The sequence below is a fragment of the Nicotiana tomentosiformis genome, chromosome 6 (genome assembly GCF_000390325.3).
Source record: "Nicotiana tomentosiformis chromosome 6, ASM39032v3, whole genome shotgun sequence".
Taxonomy (NCBI): Eukaryota; Viridiplantae; Streptophyta; class Magnoliopsida; order Solanales; family Solanaceae; genus Nicotiana; species Nicotiana tomentosiformis.
In genome coordinates this window covers 118,806,852-118,827,976 of record NC_090817.1, presented here as the reverse complement: position 1 = coordinate 118,827,976, position 21,125 = coordinate 118,806,852, and the positions used below count along the sequence as shown (strand labels likewise).

General features: G+C 42.3%; 1 protein-coding gene across 1 annotated transcript; it reads right to left on the bottom strand.

Annotated features, from left to right (window-relative positions):
* Positions 1–6,730: 6,730 nt before the first annotated feature.
* On the bottom strand, positions 6,731–10,201 carry LOC104090675 (cytochrome b561, DM13 and DOMON domain-containing protein At5g54830). The gene has a single exon (XM_009595838.4). It carries the CDS (start codon positions 9,907–9,909, stop codon positions 7,204–7,206), a length of 2,706 nt encoding a protein of 901 aa, XP_009594133.1. The 5' UTR covers positions 9,910–10,201; the 3' UTR covers positions 6,731–7,203.
* Positions 10,202–21,125: the final 10,924 nt, after the last annotated feature.

Below are 21,125 nucleotides of genomic sequence, written 5' to 3'. Positions count from 1 at the left end.
CGAACCGCGATAAAGTCACAAGTGCTCGCTGACTTCGTCGCCGACATTAGCGCAATAGTGATGCTCGAAGTTAAAAGAGAATTCGCCCAAACTTCCCCCCAAACACAAGACCTCTGGGTCCTGTACACCGATGGTGCGTCCAACGGGTCAGGGTCCGAACTAGGACTCGTACTTAAAGTTCCAACCGACGAAGCAATTCACTAGTCCATAAGGTGCCTGGATATAGCTAACAACAAGGCCGAGTATGAGGCCGTAATTACAAGTTTGACGCTAGCACTCAAGTATGGGGTAAAACGGTTAAAACTACATTGTATTCCCAACTCGTAGTCAATCAAGTCACAGGGACTTTTCAAATCAAGGAACAAAGATTGCAAAAATATCAGACCGAAATTTGCATAATGCTACCCGAGTTTGACGAATGTCAGCTCGACCAAATTCCACGAGCACAGAACGCTGAGGCGGATGACCTTGCTAAGCTAGCCGCAGCCACCAAAAGCATTAGAACTGGAGACAGAAACGTGTTCCACCTCATCAACTCATCGCTAGACCAAGTCGAGATAAGAACCGTAAACTTAACTCGGGACTGGCGCAATCGTATTATTACATACTTGCAGGACGACGTACTCCCAGATGATAAAAAAGAGGCCAAGAAACTGAGAATACAAGCGGCTAGATACAGTATCATTCTCAACGACCTGTATAAGAGAACTTACAGCGGCCCTCTGGCAAAATGCTTGGGCCCAAACCAAACTCGATGCGTCCTTGAAGAGGTCCACGAAGGCCATTGTGGAGCTCACTCCGATAATCAGGCTCTGGTCAGATGCCTCATACGGGCAGGATACTATTGGCCCACCATGAAACAAGAGACCGCAAACTTCGTAAAAAGATACGGGCAATGCCAAAACTACGCCCCAATGATTCACCAGGCGGGAGATCACCTCCACTCGGTCACCTCACCTTGGTCGTTCATCAAATGAGGAATGGACATCGTGGGGCCCCTCCCGACAGGACGAGGTAACGTATGATTCCTTTTAGTTTTAAATGACTACTTATCTAAATGGGTGGAAGTAGGAGCATTGGCCGTGGCCGGAAATATTACCAAAAGTACTGTGGGCTTATCGAACAACTCTAAAAACGAGCACATAAGAGACACCCTACTCTTTGGTCTATGGGACCGATGCAGTAATACCAGTCGAGGTCGGAGAACCCAGCCTAAGGTACTCCCATGAGAGCGGTACGAGCAACGACGAAAACCGAAGGCAGGAGCTCGATGAGGTCGAAGAATGAAGAGATATGGACTATACACGAATGATCGCCCAAAAACAACAAAGAGAACGCTATTATAACAAGAAAGCAAAGGCCAGGCCGCTTAAAGTCGGGGACTACTTGCTTAAAGCTAAAATACAAACGAGCAAAGACCCACGGGAAGGCAAGTTAGGAACAAATTAGGACGGTCTGTACACAATCACAGAAAAGGCAAATAAAGGATCATTCCAATTAGAAATAATGGAAGGAAAGTTGCTACTAAATAACTGGAATATTAGCCACCTCAAATACTTCAACTTTTAAAAAGATAAAGCGTCCCCCAAGTCGTATTCTTTTTTCCCTCACTTGAGTTTTGTCCCGGTTGGGTTTTCTCAAGGAGGTTTTTAACGAGGCAACGAAGGGAAAACTTTAAGTCAAAGTACACGAGGACGACTCCGTGACCACTAATTCATTGCTCGACCTCTCAAATACTCTCCAGGTAAACCAATGAAGGGACTAGATAGATTGGGACTGGGACTGGAACGCCAGCCAATGCACGAAAAACTTGTAAATTTCTCCATGTGTGAAACCAAAGCAACAACACCGAGGTAATAAGCTTTATGGTTATCAGCACATCTTTCTAAAATTCAGGTTATGTTCGACCTTATTCAAACTAACACCTACTGGCCCTCGGCCATAATTAAATTGAGGTTATGTTCGACCTTGTTCGAACTAACACCTACTGGTCCTCGGCCATAATTAAATTCAGGTTATGTTCGACCTTGTTCGAACTAATACCTACTGGCCCTCGACCATAATTAAATTCAAGTTATATTCGACCTTGTTCGAACTAACACCTACTAGCCCTCGGCCATAATTAAATTCAGGTTATGCTCGACCCAGTTCGAACTAACACCTACTGGCCCTTGGCCACAACTAAATTCAGGCTATATCTGACCTAGTTTAAACTAGCACATATCGGCCCTCGACTGCAGTTCGAACAAAAGTTCATGTTCGACCTCGCTTGAACAAATGCCTATCAATCTTTAGCCGCAACTCGCCATTAAGTGATCACGACCAATAAGAAAAAACCAAGGCAGCCAAGCGACATAATTAAAAAACATACAAATACAAAAACAAACCACAGGAAAAGAAGCATATGCAAAAAAACGAAGTTGGCATTTCATACTTGAAACATTTTTACAAAGGCTCATGAAGACGCCACCAACTACACATAAAAGTTAACAAAAAAGAGAATAAGAAAAACTATTGGTCACCACCATCACGGCCTTCCGCGCCTTTACCGCCCTGACTACCGACGTCCTCGCCACCTTGGTCACCCCCGCTTACACCGCCCATGCCGTCGAGATAAGCAGTATCATACCAAGCATCCTTTTTAAGACGGCTCGCGACTTCATCATCTCCCTCTTCATCGCTCTCAGGAGTAGTGGGATCATACCCGCAAGCGACTCGAGCTTCACGGGCTTCAACACGAACATCCTCGAGAGCGGCCTCAAAAATGGATCCCGCCTTGTATAAATCTCGGTATATCTCCAATTGAGCTTCGGCGTGAATCCATTCCTCATACGATGCCCGAGGAACGTTGGGAAATTCCGAAGTATGGGAAGAAGAGGGTTGTGCAAGCAGTTGAGCCTTCTCAGCTTCCAATGCGACCAACTGACCACGAAGGAAGGCGTTATCTTTCTCCAGCTCTCCGACCCTCCCCTCTAGTCGTTCTTCCTTCGTTTTTGTCGCGGGCTGGTCGTTCTCCCGCTCAGCCTGAAGGGTGTTGTTCGCTAGCTCAAGTACCTCTAATCTCCTCTGAGCGTCCACGCGAAAAGATTCCGCCTTCTCAAGCTTGCTCTGCTTCTCACTAACTTCACCCATAAGGCCGTGCAACTTAAGATGACATTCTTCCAGTTGCCTACGCAGCTCAACCACTTGCTCTTGAAGATCACTACACTGGGCCTCCACGCCCTTGCTGAATTCAAGCTCCTCCTCCTTACTCCTCAACGTTCCCTCAAGGACACTGGACTTCTCGATGGACTTTACCAATTCATCATCTTTCTCCTTTAACTCGTCTCGAAGGGCTTGTATGTCGCTCCCCTCATTAAGTCACCGACGAAGTTCCCGGTGCTTGCGTCGGTACTCAAAGTATTTGCTTTGCAATCTCACAAAAATTGCCCTGCGCCTCTCCTCCCTTTGGGCACTCTCGATCTCCAATATCATCGTCTGCGACCAGAAAAAGAAAACAAATGAGTCAGAAACAAAAGCAAAGGTAAAAAGAAGAGAAAATAGAACGCCAGAAACTCACTCTAAGGGCAAGACCAGTAATGCTCCTTGACAGAGCAACATCGTCCATGGACAATGAGGGTCTTGCCCTCTATCTCGGAACAAAGGGGTCAAGGCTAGGGACCACGTCCTCTGTGTTCTTTAACAAATCACGATCCATAGGGATTGCGATGGTCCTCGGAGACCCCTCCAACCTTATCTCAAGTTGGGTGAAACCTTCCTCCATCATTCGCATATCGCCAACATCAGCCGGTTGGCAAGGAAGTGTCATCAGCCGGTTGCGAAGTCGATGGCTCATCTTGCCGCAAAGTGTCTGAGACCCCGGTGGCTGGCCCTTCTGTCTCCATCATCACGGGGGGAGGGGGGGAGGACGCATCGACATCGGCCTCCACCGACCTCGAAATCTCTGATACCGGTTCACCCTCGTCTCCAATGATGATAGTCACCGTCTCGCGCAACGAAAAATCATCTTCCATCACGTCGGCAGCGTGAGCAACCCCGTCCCCAGTATCCACGGGCCTCCTCTTGCGAGGCATCAAATCTTCCTCGCCAAGTGCCAACTCCTCCTCGTCTTCATCTATAAGACGATATAATGAAGAGGTCGAAGAAGGAGCAGACCGAGACATACCAACAGGAGGAGCCGTGGCATGAGCAGCGGCAGCAACGAATGAAGAAGGGACCGGGGCACGAGCCGAAGATGACACCGTTGAGGAAGGAGCGGAAGCAGAGTCCTTGGTGTTCTTCCTCTTTCTGAACGCAGGGGCGGGAGCTCTCGATCTCGTCGAAGACCTCCTGGCTAAAGTTAAGGAAAATACAAAAGAGAGCGAAAATCAGCCAAAGATAACTTAAAAGGAAAATAACCAAGAAGTTGATAATAAAGATAACTTACCAGTCGGGGGAGGATGGGGGCCAAACTTTTTGACGAAGCCCGGCCACTCCCGTATCCCCACGATGTGAGGAAGAAGCCGTCCTACCCAGTCAAAAATATCGTCGACAAAGGGAGGAGGCAAACGCGTAGCTGCACAAAAAGAACGGAAGGTTAGAACCACAGCCAAGCACGACGGGGAATTAGATACTTACAAACGAGGAAGTCGTGTACTTACAAGTACAATTCCAAACCTCAGAAAAACCCTCGGCATTGGCCACCACATCCTCAGTTCTGACAAAGAAGAAGTTGAGCCATAATTGGCGGTTAGCCTTATCATCCATTTTCACTACCAAGCACTTGCCTCCTCGGTGGCGGAGATTCAACAACGTCCCCCTGTAAAAGCTGGGAGCGAATAGGTGCGTCAAATGTCGGAGTGAGAGTTCGACCCCGGCCAGCTCCGCAAACTTGGTGAGCATCCTCAAGAGTTTGTAAACGTACGACGCAAGTTGAGCCGGGCAAACACCGTAATAGCGACAAAACTCCTCCGCCAGCGTAAGAAGAGGAAGAGTGTAACCAACATGGAATGGGTAGGCGTAGAAGACGCAGTACCCAGGGCGGTGAACCTGCACGGCATCCCACCCGGTAGGGATCAACTCAATATGGTTGGGGAGACCGTATTTTGCCTTAAGCTCCATCAAATCACCCTCTTTCATCGCTGATTTAAAAGTTGCGGGGTCGACTTCAGGCAGTTTCGAGAAGTCGGACCTGATATCAGGGTTACGAGGAACTATCTCCTCCACCGTTGGGAAGCTTCCGTCCTCGCGGTCGCAGAAACGTCCTCCGCATGAGGGGGAAACACCATCACTAATGGGATTGCATCGCTCCCCTTGCTGGACTCAGAAGGTATATTAGACATGTTTTCGATGAAATAGGGGAATGTAGTAAACAATAGAGGATTAAAAACGATAAGGATCGCGGGATTGAAGGGGAAAGATGCGCAATAATGGAAAAAGAAAGAAGAAGATATAAGGTTTCGATGCAGGAAGTCTGTAAAATTCGGGATTGCATCCTCGCATCCCTATTTATGGAAATTCGAGCGCCAGAACCAAAAAATTGCCTCATCATTGCCTGGCATCGGAATCGAAGTGGCATGACCAATCAGGAGTCCCACGCAAAACGAAACGACGCATCAGGAATACGCGTCATGATGACGCGTACGGTCGTGACGTCATTTGGATTCATGGACAGCACAACCCCAAAATTTGCGGCTCACGAAGAGCCACGTTGCCAGTTCGCCTCAATCATCGCGACTCGATCAGCTCACACAAACGTTCCAACCGTAATGAACATAATCTGCTCACCAAGCCCGCCTGATTCCGGCCTCAATAAGCTGAGGGACTAACTGTATGGGTCAAAATCTGCTATAGAATATTTGAAATAAGATAATAAGGAAAGGGTTCTCGAGCCGTCGCTAGTCGAGATGGATCAGGAAGCAGTAAAGCTCATAGCCGAAGAGTCGTGGTTGAGGTGCCAATCATGGTCGAGGTCGAGCATCGTCGATGAAGTTGTAACGGCTAGTTTTCGAAATAGGGTGTTAAAGAGAATATTCTGTGGATATTCTCTGTGCATGTACTATCATGGTTTACTAGGAATATGCCTCATATAAATAGAAAAAAAAGAGAGAATATAGGCACGCGAGACTCAATTGTAAAAACAACACTTTGAAAAAAGATTCATTCTTCACTCAATACAAGACTTCACTTTATATTAAGATTCTCGTCAGATCCGAGGAATCCTCAATCGTTTGAGGATCTATCGTTCAATCATTGTAGGTGGAAGGTTCTTTTGTTTCATCTCTTGCTGATTAAATTATGCCTCTTAATTACATGAGTGCCATTATATTGTCATTTATTGAATATTATACACATTGCTGTTTTTTTTAATAGTAAAAGGCATTTATTACCTAGAATCATTATTGTCCTCACGCCATTCAACTACCTTTTTTGATTTACAAGATCTGAGGATTTTATTTGGGTCGAACAACCTGCTACTCTTCTTTGCCGTTCAGCAAGTAAATACGTCATTAGATTCATGATTCACATGCCTACTTTATGCTGATGATACGTGAAATTTTCAATAAGAATACAGCAAATATGCATTTCTCCATGTATTAAAAGAGTTCATTAGTCTCATTAACATTTACAAAAGTTACGTGTCATTCTTCTGAAACAAAGATATTAATACTCTAATAAATTCATGCAGAATACTTATCCAAATATAGATAAATCGCGCATGAATGGAGGGACAGCTCTACTCCAGTGCGCATGGATTCAAATATCACTGAAATTGCAACAAAATGCCCGAATAATCAGTATAATGCATGAAGAAAAACTGAAATGCAACAAAAAATTGTTTGTACCTTCCCGCATAATTCCGTTTTATCCTATTTCTCATTGTGTTCTTTTTCAATTTAGACACAGGGTGGAGGAACATAGTTCAAATCCATTCTAAGTATGATTGAACTTAACCGTACATCACTAATGTACACAATATAACAATTTGCTGTCTCCTAGTTAGAACTTAGAACTACCTCAATAAACATTGATGGGATCAATACAGGCAGCTGAGTATCTCCTCTCCGGGACCCAAAAGTTGGAACAGAACCAATCTCTTGGCATATAGTAATAGGTAGATCTTTATCAACAACAATCCTTGCGATCAAAACAGGCAACTGTTGGACTAGAAACAACCCCAAAATTTGTGATAACAGATTTACAAACATGGCTATATGCGAATCTCTATCTGCTTATTGGTTCTAGCTGAACCTCCATGCGATCAGAGGACCGTGAGTCTTTCTCTGCCATTGCCTGGCTTGGACTGAGGAGGTCAATGTCCTCCTCCTCACCACTACCCAGAACCCAATTGCTTCTGCCGGATATTCTATCCCGCCTTCTCTTCCTCTCACGATACTCCAGGTACATCACTGTCAAAGCACCAACAAGAAACCACAGAATTAAAGCCCACATGAGCCTGTGAACATCTTCATCATCATACCTCTCTCCTAAATGCTTCATTCCAGTTATAAGTGCTGCAACCCCAACAACAATGGCACCCCTGCCTACAATGACATGGATATACTCCCAAAGATGCCGTTTCGAAGAAACCTCCTCCCCTGCCACAGGTTTCTTAGGTCGTAAGTATGCATTGACAGGTTGTGCAATACAAAGAACTATGGCCAGCATTCCAAACTTGACGTGTAGGGAGCTAAAACTCAAACCGCGAAGTTCGGCTACAGCAAAGAGAAAGCCAAGGAAGACAATTGCTAATCCCGAATACTGTAGATAAACATGAATCTGAAACCACCCATCTCCTTTTACATGTTTCAAGTATCTAGCTGCCAAAATTCCACCTGGCAGCAATATTCCCCAAGCCAGAAACATCATAAACCCATGTACAGCTAACACTGGCCGTAAATCCTCCTCTGCCTCTGCAGAACCACGCATAAGCAGCACTCTGATAGGCCTGCTGCTTGTGACGGAGTGCATATTTCTCACGCTCAGATGGTCATCTGACCATTGAGCACCCATGGCCCAGATGACTTTGAGGGGTGTCGTAGGATCAACAATATTTTTGCATTCTGGTTTATCATCCTCATCGCAGGATGGACGTAGTGGACGGGTGAATTCCATAGTAACAATGCCATTCTCTAACTTGCATCTTACGTGTGTCAGATTCTCATTTGTTGGGTGAATACTGGAAGCATCTGTTCCATCAATCCAGTATGTGCTTACCTTCCCTTTACCAGTGTCATCAACCCATCCCACGTAAGCATAACTATTCACCATACCACGGCCAAAACCAATTGCCAAATAACCACTCTTCTTCTCCCCTCGAGCTGCAATGGAGATTGAATTTTCAGCCAACGTCCAAAAGAAAGTAACCTGCTGATCATCCAGAACTACACTGTTGTTATACATATCAGGCAAACCTGCATCAACCACTTGAACTTTCCACCCCATTTTCTTAGCATATAGAGACTGATAGTAAACTAAATCTGGTGTGTTTCGATCAGGAGCCCAAGTTAATTCCGTCGGACTGGCTTGAACTCCTTGTGCTTCAGGGCCCCCAAAGTAGATAGTCTCAGAGATATTCCTTAATGTGGCATTTCCACCAAGTGGATCTGATGTTATATAGAATGCAACATCATGCCCAGCCTGAATTGAAAATTTCACCGGAACACCCCTCTCTACCCTGAGAAGAGGTGCCTCTTTCTTGTTGATGTAAAGGACCTTTGAAGGATTTGGAGGATTCGGGTAGTACACAGCTGGACCTGTTGAAACAACAAGTGGTTCTTTTTTATCCGCAATGACAAGGTCTTGATCTTGTTTATCTTCCGCATCCAGCGGACCCAAGCAATCATCAACATGTTCCGAGATATTAAGAGTCAAGTGCCCGTAACTACCACCATGGTTCTGTGGAAGATAAAAAGGGCGAAGACTATCCGGAGGCTTTATCAAACCTAAAGCCCATATCACTCTCATTGTAGCCTTTTGATTCAATGCCAAATCATACTTTGTATCAATGGACTTCAACGGCCTCCTAAACCTAATAAAGGATACACCATCCCTCCTATGCCCATAAACCAATCTCGTATTATTCACTAACCCGACTGGATCAGACCCTTCGTATATTGTATCAGGACAAACACCCTCAACCCTCCCATCCTTGCTAATCATACACTCACTATACTTAGTAATGAAATAATCATCAGCGAATGGCGATAAATCCTCCTTAAACCCCGTGACAGTAACATCACCACCAATCATAAAACTACTCGAAGCATTCGGATTCGCCCACCCGAATGCCATGTAAGTCAAGAACCCTATTGCTGCCTCTAATCCAATCTCAACCACATCCTCTTCCTCATTCAAAGTCCACCTAACCCTATAATTATCAGCTAACACCTTACAATTGTTAAACATTGTAGGCATCCCATTTCCCTTAATCACCGTCCCATTAACGGAACTCGGCAAAGGAGCTAAAAACTCAGTCCCATTCGTCAAATTCCTCAGCACTACGTGCCCAAAATCCGACGCCATGGGAAGATCCCACACCGCAAGCACATTTATATCATCCCACGTCACGTTCTTCATCAATTTCACAACAAATCCATCACTTTTATAAGTTTTATTCAACTTCTGCTCGGAAATTACAAAACCCTTCGTAAGGTTTTCCAAATGGGGACCCACGGCACCCCACCAACGCACGTCAGACCCCTCAAGCATATCAAATTGACTAACTTTAAACGAGCAATCGTCTATTACATTAATCACACCACGCAATTGATGCTGTGCCATAGAAAACTGGTATGTGAAGTTCATGAGAGATGCACTGCGGGTTTTCGGGCAACCCGAACCCGGATCCGAAACGGAAAACCGAATCAAATGACAAAAACTTCCAACAATAAGTAGCAGACGGCATAATTTAAATTTACTTACGTCCATATCATATAGATCCCGAGTTAATCAATCGGGATTTTGTATAAATCACAACAAAAAGAGAGTGATTTACCTCAATTATTTATTCGTTGGTCTTCATATACAACAGCAAATATCAGGTGGACGTATAGAATGAGAAATTTTTTTGAGATCGGCGATTGGAAAGGAATAAAGTTGGAAAATACCGGAATCCCCAACCTTGAAGATTTCGTTAGTTGGAGTTGACGTAAAAGCCGGGGGGTTTTGAGATTTGTAACTTTTGAGCAGTAGGCTCAAATAGAAACCCTCTAACTAATCGAAACTCAACTAACGTCCCTCCATAATTTATTGGTCTTATTTTTGGCTCAGTTTAAACTCATTGTTCACAATCGCATATAACTTATATTATAAAAATGATTAAATATAATTTCATTACGTGTGGGCAGTGTCTTAAAGGGCGAAGGCATGAGGCAGGACGTTTTACTTAATATGGGACGAGATGAAAGTCTTGAAACATGAAGCGTAAGTCCCATGAATCTTTAATTTTTTAAATTTATGAATTAATAATATAACATTATAATACAATAAAATATAAAAGATGCATTAAAAGTTCAAGAAAACTAAAAAGGATTAAAGAAACTCATATAAAATAAAATATTTAGCATATTTTACAAGTATAAATAATACAACACTGTTAAAGTTACTATGAAATATAAATTAACTCCAACCTCTTAACTTTCAAACAATTTAAAATTATAATTTCTTACAAAATATTATCAAACTGCATATTTTACCTATTTAAAAGTAAATACACAATAAATTTTTCAAAAGTGTAATTTAAAATATTACTCCTTCATGAGTAAATATAAAATTATTTTTAAATAGTAAAATAAAAAATGTATGATAACTTTGAGAGACATAGAACTAAGACATGAAAATCTATCAAGTAAAGATATAAAATTTGGCAGTCTATTTTTAGAATAAATATTCAAATGATATTCACGCTCACGATTTTCTCAATTAGTAAATATGCAATAATATATTTTGTTATTTGAGTTATTCATAATTTTCATATTTCTATAGATAAAAAGAACTTTAATCATTCATTTGTTAAAATAATTTGAGAGTTAATAGTGCAAATTAGTGAATTCAACACATGATTTGCATAGGAACTATTGGACGAGTTCTGAGCGTTGAGCATTAGGCATGTTTAGGGCGTACTGTCGGGCACTTGGGGGCGTAAGCCTCAGAGAACTAAGCCCCACACATGAATTTCAAGACGTTTTGATAGTGTTCCGCCCTGGGGCGAGTCCCAAAAAAGCCTTTTAAAACAATGTGTGCGCGATGCCAAAAAAGTAACATGATTCAGCCAACATAAAGTAGTAAACTTCAAGACGTGATAAATGCAAACTTTTCTCAAGGGTTTTAGATAGATTTTTATGAATATCGAATTCGTGCTCGTAAATAATTGTGATGACCCAAAATATCATCTTTAAATTTAATAAATAATTTTATATTCTAAGACCTTAAAAAGTACTATTTATCACTTCTCGACTTGCGTGTGTAGTCCGTAAAATTTTTCGAAAAATTTTTATGTAAAAAATGGATTAAAATATGAAATAAAGCTTTAAAACTCAACTGAGTTGACTTTGGTCAATATTTTGAATAAACGGACTCGGATCAGTATTTTGATAATTTCGGTAGATTCGTATCGTGATTTGGGACTTGGGCATATGCCTGGAATTGAATTCTGAGGTCCCTAACCCGAGGTATGGAATTTTGATAAAAAATTAAATGTTTGAAAGCTTAATTCATTTTTAAGAAGTTACTGATGTTGGATTTATTGACACCTGGTCCGTATTTTAGTTTCGGAGCCCGGTATAGGTTCACTGTAATATTTATGACTTGTCTGCCGAATTTGGTGAGAAACAGAGTTGATTTGACGTGATTCGGACGTCCGGTTGTGAAAATATAAGTTTTGAAGTTTTCTTGAAAATTCCCTTTGATTTGGTGTCCGATTCGTAGTTCTAGGTGTTGTTTTGGCGATTTGATGCCGCGAGCAAGTTTGTATGATGTTTTAGGAATTGGGTGCATGTTTGGTTGGGAGCCCCGAGGGCTCGGGTTGGTTTCGGGTGGTTAACGGATCATTTTTAGACTTGAGGAAACTGTAGAAACCTGCTTCTGGTTTCCTTCTTCGCGTTCGCGAGTGGAGTCTCGCGTTCGTGAAGAGGAAATTTGGACTGTCACAAATTGTGCTTCGCGTTCGCCACTAAGGGCACGCGTTCGCGAAGGGTCGAGGCGCAAAGCTTCGCGATCGAAGCCTCGCGTTCGCGAAGGGAAAAAGGCTAACCAGGAAATTGCCTTCGTGTTCACGAAGGGCATCTCGCATTCGCGAAGGCCAAGCCAGGCAAGCTTCGCGTTCGTGAAGAGTAAAATTGGTCAGCCGAAATTTGTGCTTAGCGAACGCGAGGCACTGGCCACGTTCGCGAAGGGTAAAAATCCCAGAAAAAGAACTTAAGTTCTGGAAAATGGGATTCGTTCAACTCTTTTCCATTTTTGAGCTCGGGTAAGGCGATTCTTGACCGATTTTCACGGAAAAATATTGGAGTAAGTGTTCCTTATCCTATATTGATTATATTTCATGATTCCATACTCATTTATATCATGAATCCGTAAAATTTTGGGAGAAAAATTAGATTTTTATAAAATATTCCAAAAATAAAATTTAAGATTTGAAGGTCCATTTAACATCGGAATTGGATAATTTTTATATGGTTGAACTCGTAGCGGAACGGGTGTTCGGATTTCGCAGGTTTTTTTGGGATTTGAGACGTGGGTCCCACTTTCAAATATTTAAATGAATTTCAGATTTTTATCCGGAAAGTTAGTAAATTCATATGGAATTAATTCCTATGATTCATATTGAGTATATCGAATTGTTTGTGAATAGATTTGACGCTTTTGGAGACAAATTCAAAAGGAAAGGATGTGGTCGAATAATTTATTGGAATTTGAAAAGCGAGGTAAGTGTCGTGATTAACCTTTGCTTGAGGGAATAGAACCCTTAAATTATTTGTTATGTGAAATGCATGTGAACGACGTATAGGCGAGGTGACTAGTGTCTATACGTCGTCAAATTTATTGTTTGCATAATTATTTGAAAATTCTAAATTTATTTTAATACACGAATTAATTGTTATGATAATTGTTTCTCTCCTATTCTTTGTCAAATATAAATTTTGAAATTCTTATAATAATTGTTACATGCTACTTGATTTATGTGTATTAATTGTTGCTTGACATTTAGCATATTAAATATTAAATTGCTTATTTTCTCCACGATTTTCACAATTAATTGCTAATTGCCATTGTTTGTTCATAAATAAATTATAATTATTGTGTGCCTTGATGCTTAATAGTTTCTCATTGGACGTATTATTTATTGGAGTAATTTTTATTACACTTATGAGTTGTTTAAAGTTATATTGGTGGAACGGGTTGCACGCCGCAACGTAAATGAAAGTGATATATATATATATATATATATATTGGGGGATCGGATTGCACGCCGGAACAAACTTAGTTAAAAGTCTATATTGGGGGATCGGATTGCACACCGCAACAGACTTATTCAAAAGTCTATATTGGGGGATCGGATTACACGCCGCAACAGACTTATTTAAAAGTCTACATATACTTTATTAAAATAAATATATTGAAGGATTGAAAATGAATATATTGTGGGAGCGGTTTGCACGCTGCAACAGAAATTGATTGAATTAATAATTGGTTATGACTACTGAGTTGGCTTCAACTATTATAAATGAGTTACCTGATTTATTTCTATTATTTGTTATTGTTACTAATATTGCGTACATGTTAATATAAGTGACCTGCCTTAGTCTCGTCACTACTTCGTCGAGGTTAGGCTCAGCACTTACCAGTACATGGGGTCGGTTGTACTGATACTATACTATGCACTTCGTGTGCAGATTTCGGAGTTGGTCCTAGCGACGTACCATAGATTTGCTCGAATTTCAGCTACCAGATGAGACTTGAGGTATAACTACACGGCGTCCGCAGTTCTGAAGTCCCCGTCTACTTGACTTTAGATGTGTGTTTATTTCCAGACAACTTTATTTTATTCAGACCCTTATTTTGTATTATTCTAGAAGCTCGTGCACTTGTGACACCAATTCTGGGATGGTATTTAGACACCGTTATTTTTATGGATTATTCACTATATTTCAGACATTACTTCCGCATTTATTTTTTTGTTATTAATAAATTTAAAAATTGTTTAGAAATGGCTAATATTATTCTAACGTTGGCTTGCTTAGCAAGTGAAATGTTAGGCGCCATCACAGTCCGAAGGTGGAAATTTTGGGTCGTGATAGTTGGTATTAGAACACTAGGTTACATAGGTCTCACGAGTCACGAGCAAGCTTAGTAGAGTATGAAGGATCGGTATGGAGACGTCTGTACTTATCTCTCACATGCTATGAAGTTTAGGAACAATATCACTTCTTTCTTATTCTATCGTGCGAATCTATTCTATCATCGATGATTGAATCATTCCACTCTTATTCTCTAACAGATGGTGTGAACACTTAATACATCTACCGATGGACAGGGACCAGAGCCCCCGATGGCAACTATGGCCAGGGGTAGAGGTCGAGGTCGTGCTAGAGGCCGAGGCAGAGGCCGAGCTAGAGCTCAGTCCAGAGCTCGAGCGGCTGCACCTGTTGTAGAACCTCAGGTGGACCTTCAGGAGGAGGTTCCAGTTCAGAATGTACTAGTTGGTCCAGTTCAAATCCCAGAAGGATTCATAACCACTCCAGTACTTCAGGACACTCTAGTCCGTTTGGTAAGTCTTATAGAGGGCGTGGCCCAAAATGGTACATTTCCAATTGCACCAGCTGTCTCACATGCTGGGGGAGGAGCACAAACTCCCATTACTCCCGCTTTGGAGCAGATGGCTCCCCAGAATCAGGCTCCAGCAGTCTCGCCAGTTGGGATAGTTCAACCAATTATTGCGGCACAGACTAGTGATAGGCCCGCCATGTCTCTTGAGGCCTTATTGAGACTGGATAAGTTTACTAAGCTCTTTCCAATTCACTTCAGTGGTACACCTTCTGAGGACCCATAGGATTATCTTGAACGCTGCCACGAGGTGCTGCGGAACATGGGTATAGTTGAGACCAATGGGGTTGATTTTGCTGTATTTCAGATGACGGGTTCCGCAGGAGGTGGTGGAGGGATTATATATTGAGTAGACCAGTTGGATATCCTGCACTTACCTGGGAGCAATTCTCTCAGCTATTTCTGGAGAAGTTCCTTCCTATCACACTGGGGGAGGATTACCGAAAGCAATTTGAGCGTCTACAGCAGGGCAGTATGACTGTTACTCAGTATGAGTCCCGTTTTGTGGATTTGGCCCGTTATGCTCTCCTTTTACTACCTACTGAGGGAGAGAGAGTGAGGAGGTTTATTGAGGGACTCACTCACCCTATCAGGCTTCAGGTGGCCAAGGAGATCGAAAGTGAGATTTTTTTTCAGGCGGCTGCTAATGTCGCGAGGAGGATCGAGATGGTTCTTACATAGGAGAGAGGGCAGAGGTCTGATAAGAGGCCTCGTCAGTTTGGTGTTTTCAGTGGTGCCTCGTCTGGAGGAAGGGGTAATTTTGGTAAGGGTCATCCTCCTAGACTATTTTATTCAGCACTTCATGCATCTCCCGGTACTTTAGGGAGTCACGATCCTATTATGCCTTACTATGGACAGCCAGCATTTAGTGCACATTCAGATCTTATCAGTGCACCGCTACTCCAGAGTTACTACAGCGGTTATCCGGCCCATTTGGGTCAGCTTCTGCTTCAGCAGCCATGACATCAGGATGGGTGTTATGAGTGTGGGAACATTAGTCACATCAGGAGGTATTGCCCTACATTGGCAAGTAACAGATCTCGGCAGGATTCTCGTGCCATCATACCGGCACCGGTTGCTTCACCACCTACTCAGCCAGCTAGAGGTAGGGGTCATGTAGCTAGAGGTGGAGGTTAGGCCATTAGAGGTGGAGGCCAGGACATTAGAGGTGAAGGACATACCGTTAGAGGTGGAGGCCTTCCAGTTAGAGGCCGTCCCAGGGATGCAGTTCAGAGTGGTAGGGCTCAACCCCGATTTTATGCTTTTCCAGCTAGGCCTGAGGCCGAGTCATCTTATGCTTTGATCACAGGTATTATTCCAGTTTTCCATAGAGATGCTTCAGTTCTATTTGATCCAGGATCTACTTATTCCTATGTGTCCTCCTATTTTGCTTCATATTTGGTTGTGTCTTTGATTCTCTGAGTGCTTTTGTGTGTGTATCTACACCGGTGGGAGACTCTGTTATAGTAGATCATATCTATCATTCGTGTGTGGTTACTATTGGTAGTCTTGAGACTAGTGTGGATCTTCTACTTCTTGATATGGTAGATTTTGATGTCATCTTGGGTATGGATTGGCTGCCACCTTATCATGATATATTGGATTGTCATGCCAAGACAGTGACCCTAGCCATGCCGGGGTTACCTCAGTTAGAGTGGAAAGGAACTCCTGGTCATTCTGCCAGCAGGGTTATTTCTTATATGAAAGCTCGGCGTATGGTAGAGAAAGGGTGTCTAGCCTATTTGGCTTATATTCGCGATCCCAGTGTAGATGTCCCTTGTATGGACTCAGTACCAGTTGTTCGTGAATTTCCAGAAGTATTTCCTGCAGATTTGCCGGGGATGCCACCTGATAGAGATATTGACATCTGTATTGATTTGGCTCTGGGCACTCAGCCCATTTCTATTCCACCCTACCGTATGACCCCGCGAGAGTTGAAAGAATTGAAGGAGCAATTACAAGACCTGCTTGATCAGGGATTCATTAGACCCAGTGTCTCGCCCTGGGGTGCACCAGTATTATTTGTAAATAAGAAAGATGTTTATATGCGGATGTGTATAGATTATTGGAAGTTGAATAAGGCCACTATCAAAAATAAATATCCGTTGCCAAGAATTTATGACCTATTTGATCGGTTTCAGGGTGCCAAGGTATTTTCGAAGATCGATTTGAGATCTGGTTACCATCAGTTGAATATTAAGGCATCTGATGTCCCTAAAACAGCTTTTCGGACTCGGTATGGGCATTACGAATTTCTAGTGATGTCATTTGGGTTGACAAATTCCCCGACAACATTTATGGATTTGATGAATCGGGTGTTCAAGCCCTATTTGGATTCTTTTGTGGTTATATTCATTGATGATATCTTTATTTACTCCAGCAGTCGAGAGGAGCGTGAGCAGCATCTTCGGAATGTGCTTCACACTTTGAAGAATAATCAGTTATATGCCAAATTTTCAAAATGTGAGTTTTGGTTAGACTCAGTTGCCTTTTTAGGACATGTTGTATCAACAGAAGGCATAAAGGTGGATCCTAAGAAGATTGAGGTTGTTCAGAATTGGCCTAGACCTACTTCAGTTACAGAGATTCGGAGTTTCCTGGGTTTAGCAGGTTATTACCGTCGGTTCGTGGAAGGGTTTTCATCTATAGCAAGCCTATTGACCAGACTGACCCAGAAAGGTGTCCCATTTAGATGGTCAGACGAGTGTGAGTTGAGCTTTCAGAAGCTCAAGACTGCTTTGACTACGGTGCCAGTGTTGGTATTACCCACGGGTTTAGGATCGTATACGGTATATTGTGACGCATATCACATTGGGCTTGGTGCAGTATTAATGCAAGATGGCAGGGTGATTGCATATGCGTCGCGCCAGTTGAAAGTTCACGAGAAGAATTATCCTGTTCATGACTTAGAATTGGCAGCCATTGTTCACGCGCTGAAGATTTGGAGACATTACCTCTACGATGTCTCGTGTGAGGTATTTATTAATCATCGTAGCCTTCAGTATCTGTTCAAACAAAAAGATCTTAATTTGAGGCAGAGAAGATGGTTGGAGTTGTTGAAAGACTATGATATCACCATTTTGTATCACCCCAGAAAGGCCAACGTAGTGGCCGTTGCTTTGAGTAGAAAGGCTGTGAGTATGGGCAGCCTTGCTTATATTCTGGTTGGTGAGAGACCGTTAGCTGTAGATGTCCAGACTTTGGCTAATCAGTTGGTGAGGTTAGATGTTTCAGCACCTAGTCGGGTTTTTGCTTTCACAGTCGCTCGGTCTTCTTTATATGAGCGTATCAGAGAGAGGCAGTATGATGATCCTCATTTACTTGTCCTTAAGGACACGGTGTGGCACGGTGATGCCAAACATGTTGTTGTGGAGGAAGATGGAGTTCTGCGAATGCATGGTCGTATTTGTATGCCTAATGTTGACGAGCTTCGTGAATTAATTCTTGAAGAGACACAGTTCCAGGTATTCTATTCATCCAGGTACCGCCAAAATGTATGAAGATTTGCGGCAACATGATTGGTGGAGGAGAATGAAAAAGGATATAGTTGCATATGTAGCTCGGTTTTTGAATTGTCAGCAAGTTAAGTACGAGCATCAGAGACCTGGTGGTTTGCTTCAGAAGTTAGAAATTCCTGAATGGAAGTGGGAGCGTATCACTATAGATTTTGTTGTTGGGCTCCCACGGATTCAGAGAAAATCTGACGCAGTTTGGGTCATTGTGGACAGGTTAACCAAGTCAGCACATTTCATTCCAGTGGCAGTTACCTATTCTTTAGAGAGGTTAGCTGAAATTTACATTTGTGAGATTGTCCGCCTTCACGGTGTGCCCGTGTCAATTATTTCAGATCGAGGTACCCAGTTTACCTCACACTTCTTGAAGGCTGTACAATGTGAGTTAGGCACGCGGGTTGAGTTGAGTACATCATTTCATCCACAGACAGACGGACAGTCAGAGCGCACCATTAAGATATTGGAAGATATGCTTCGTGCTTGTTTTATAGACTTTAGAGGTTCTTGGGATCATTTCTTGCCACTTGCGGAGTTTGCTTATAATAATATCCACCAGTCGAGCATTTAGATGGCTCCATATGAGGCATTATACGGAAGGCGATGTCGTTCACCAGTTGGCAAGTTTGAACCGGGAGAGGTTCGGTTATTGAGTACCAATTTGGTATAGGATGCCTTGGATAAGGTCAAGATTATTCAGGATCGACTTCGCACAGCTCAGTCTAGGCAAAAGAGTTATGCCGACCGTAAAGTTCGTGATATTGCATTCATGGTTGGAGAAAGAATATTGCTCCGGATTTCACCTATGAAAGGTGTAATGATGTCACGACCCAAAATTTCCCACCGACGGGACCATGATGGTGCCTAACATTTCACTTGCTAGGCAAGCCAATGTTAGAGAATCATTAAACCAATTCCCAACTCTCATTAAGTAATTAATAATAATTAACTAAGATGAAATATAATAAGTGCGGAATATCATAAATTGTATTAATTACTACCACCAAGATCTAGAGTCCCAATTCACGAGTATTCTAGAATTTACTACAAGTAATAGTCTGAAAGAAATACAACTGTCTGAATGAATGAAACAGTAGAACATAAAAGATTAACGGGGAATTCAAGGTCTGTGAACGCCGGCAGATCTACCTTGAGTCTCCGGACAGCGGACCAATAGCAAAATCTCGATAAACCCGAGCCGGTATCAAAATCTGCACAGAAAGTACAAAGTGCAGTATCAGTACAACCGACCCCATGTACTGGTAAGTGTCGAGTCTAACCTCAACGAAGTAGTGACGAGACTAAGGCAAGGCACCTACAAATCAACCTGTACAATTTAACATTGTATATATAAATAACAAAAATGAAGAACTAAATAGGAAATGTCGGGAGGGGAACATACTGAGGGGAATACAAGATAAGGAACTATAACAGAATGATCACCGAAGCAATCAATATACCATGAATCAACAGGAATAGTGAATATAGTAAGGAAAAATTTACGTCATCACCCTTCGTGCTTTTACTCTCAATCTCACCATAAAATTAATAGAAACGGCACGGCATCACCCTTCATGCATTAACTCTCATATCATGGCACGACATCACCCTTCGTGCTTTTACACTCACAATATGGCACGACATCACCCCTCGTGCATTAACACTCACAAAATGGAACGGAATCACCCTTCGTGCATTAACACTCACAATATGTCACGACATCACCCTTCATGCATTAACACTCACAATATGGTACGGCATCACCCTTCGTGCATTAACACTCTCCCTTACCATAATGCAATGCATAAATAACAACAGGGAGATAGAATAACAAGTACAAACCTTACTTCAACATTCGGTTCCACAATATAAATCTCAACTTTTAAATGAATACTCGATTATCAACAGAAAATCCGTAACCATGATAATGACGATCATTTTAACAACACTAGTATAAACATGTAGCAATTAGGCCTAGGAAAGAGACAATATAAGAAAATGGAAGAAACAAGGAATACAGGTAAATTGGCGGCGCATAAGTACTCGTCACCTCACATATACGCCGCTCACATGAATTTCACTTAGCAAATAATCTAAGGTTCCTAATTCCCTCAAGTCAGGGTTAGACACAACACATACCTCGTTCCGAAAGCCACTTAATTCTCAATCACAACTTTTTCTTTGGAATTCACCTCCAAACCACTAGTATCTATTCAAAAATGACTCAATAATATCAAATATTGCTAAAAAAATCAATTATATTGCATAAATTAAATTTTCCAAATTTTCCTCCAAAAAGTCGAAAAATTGACCCCGGGCCCGCTTGGTCAAAACCCGAGGTTCGGACTAAAATTCATTTACCCATTCACCCCTGAGCCCGAATATGTAATTATTTTTGGAATCCGACCTCAAATTGAGGTCTAAATTCCTAAATTTCCGAAATACCCAGCTTTCTACCCTAACCCCTAATTCTACCATGAAAACTCTAGATTTTTGGTTGATAATTCAAGAAATGTAATAGGTAATTGAAAGAAAATGGTTTAGAATCACTTACCAACACTTTGGGGAAGAAAATGACTCTTGAAAATTGCCTATACCCGTTTGGTTCTTGAAAATGTTGAAGAAATGGCTTAAACCCGTGTTTGATTCTGTTTTATGCACTGGGAGACAGTGTGCATCACGTTCGCGAGGCCACTGTCGCGTTCGCGAAGGGTACTGGCTACCAGGCCTTCTCGTTTGCGAGACCCTACTCACGTTCGCGATGGTTACTCCCCCCTGACCTTCGCGTTCGCGAGACATTGCTCGCGTTCG

Excerpts from the sequence above, each read along its gene's own strand:
- LOC104090675 (XM_009595838.4), bottom strand. The coding sequence starts at position 9,909 with ATGGACGTAAGTAAATTTAAATTATGCCGTCTGCTACTTATTGTTGGA.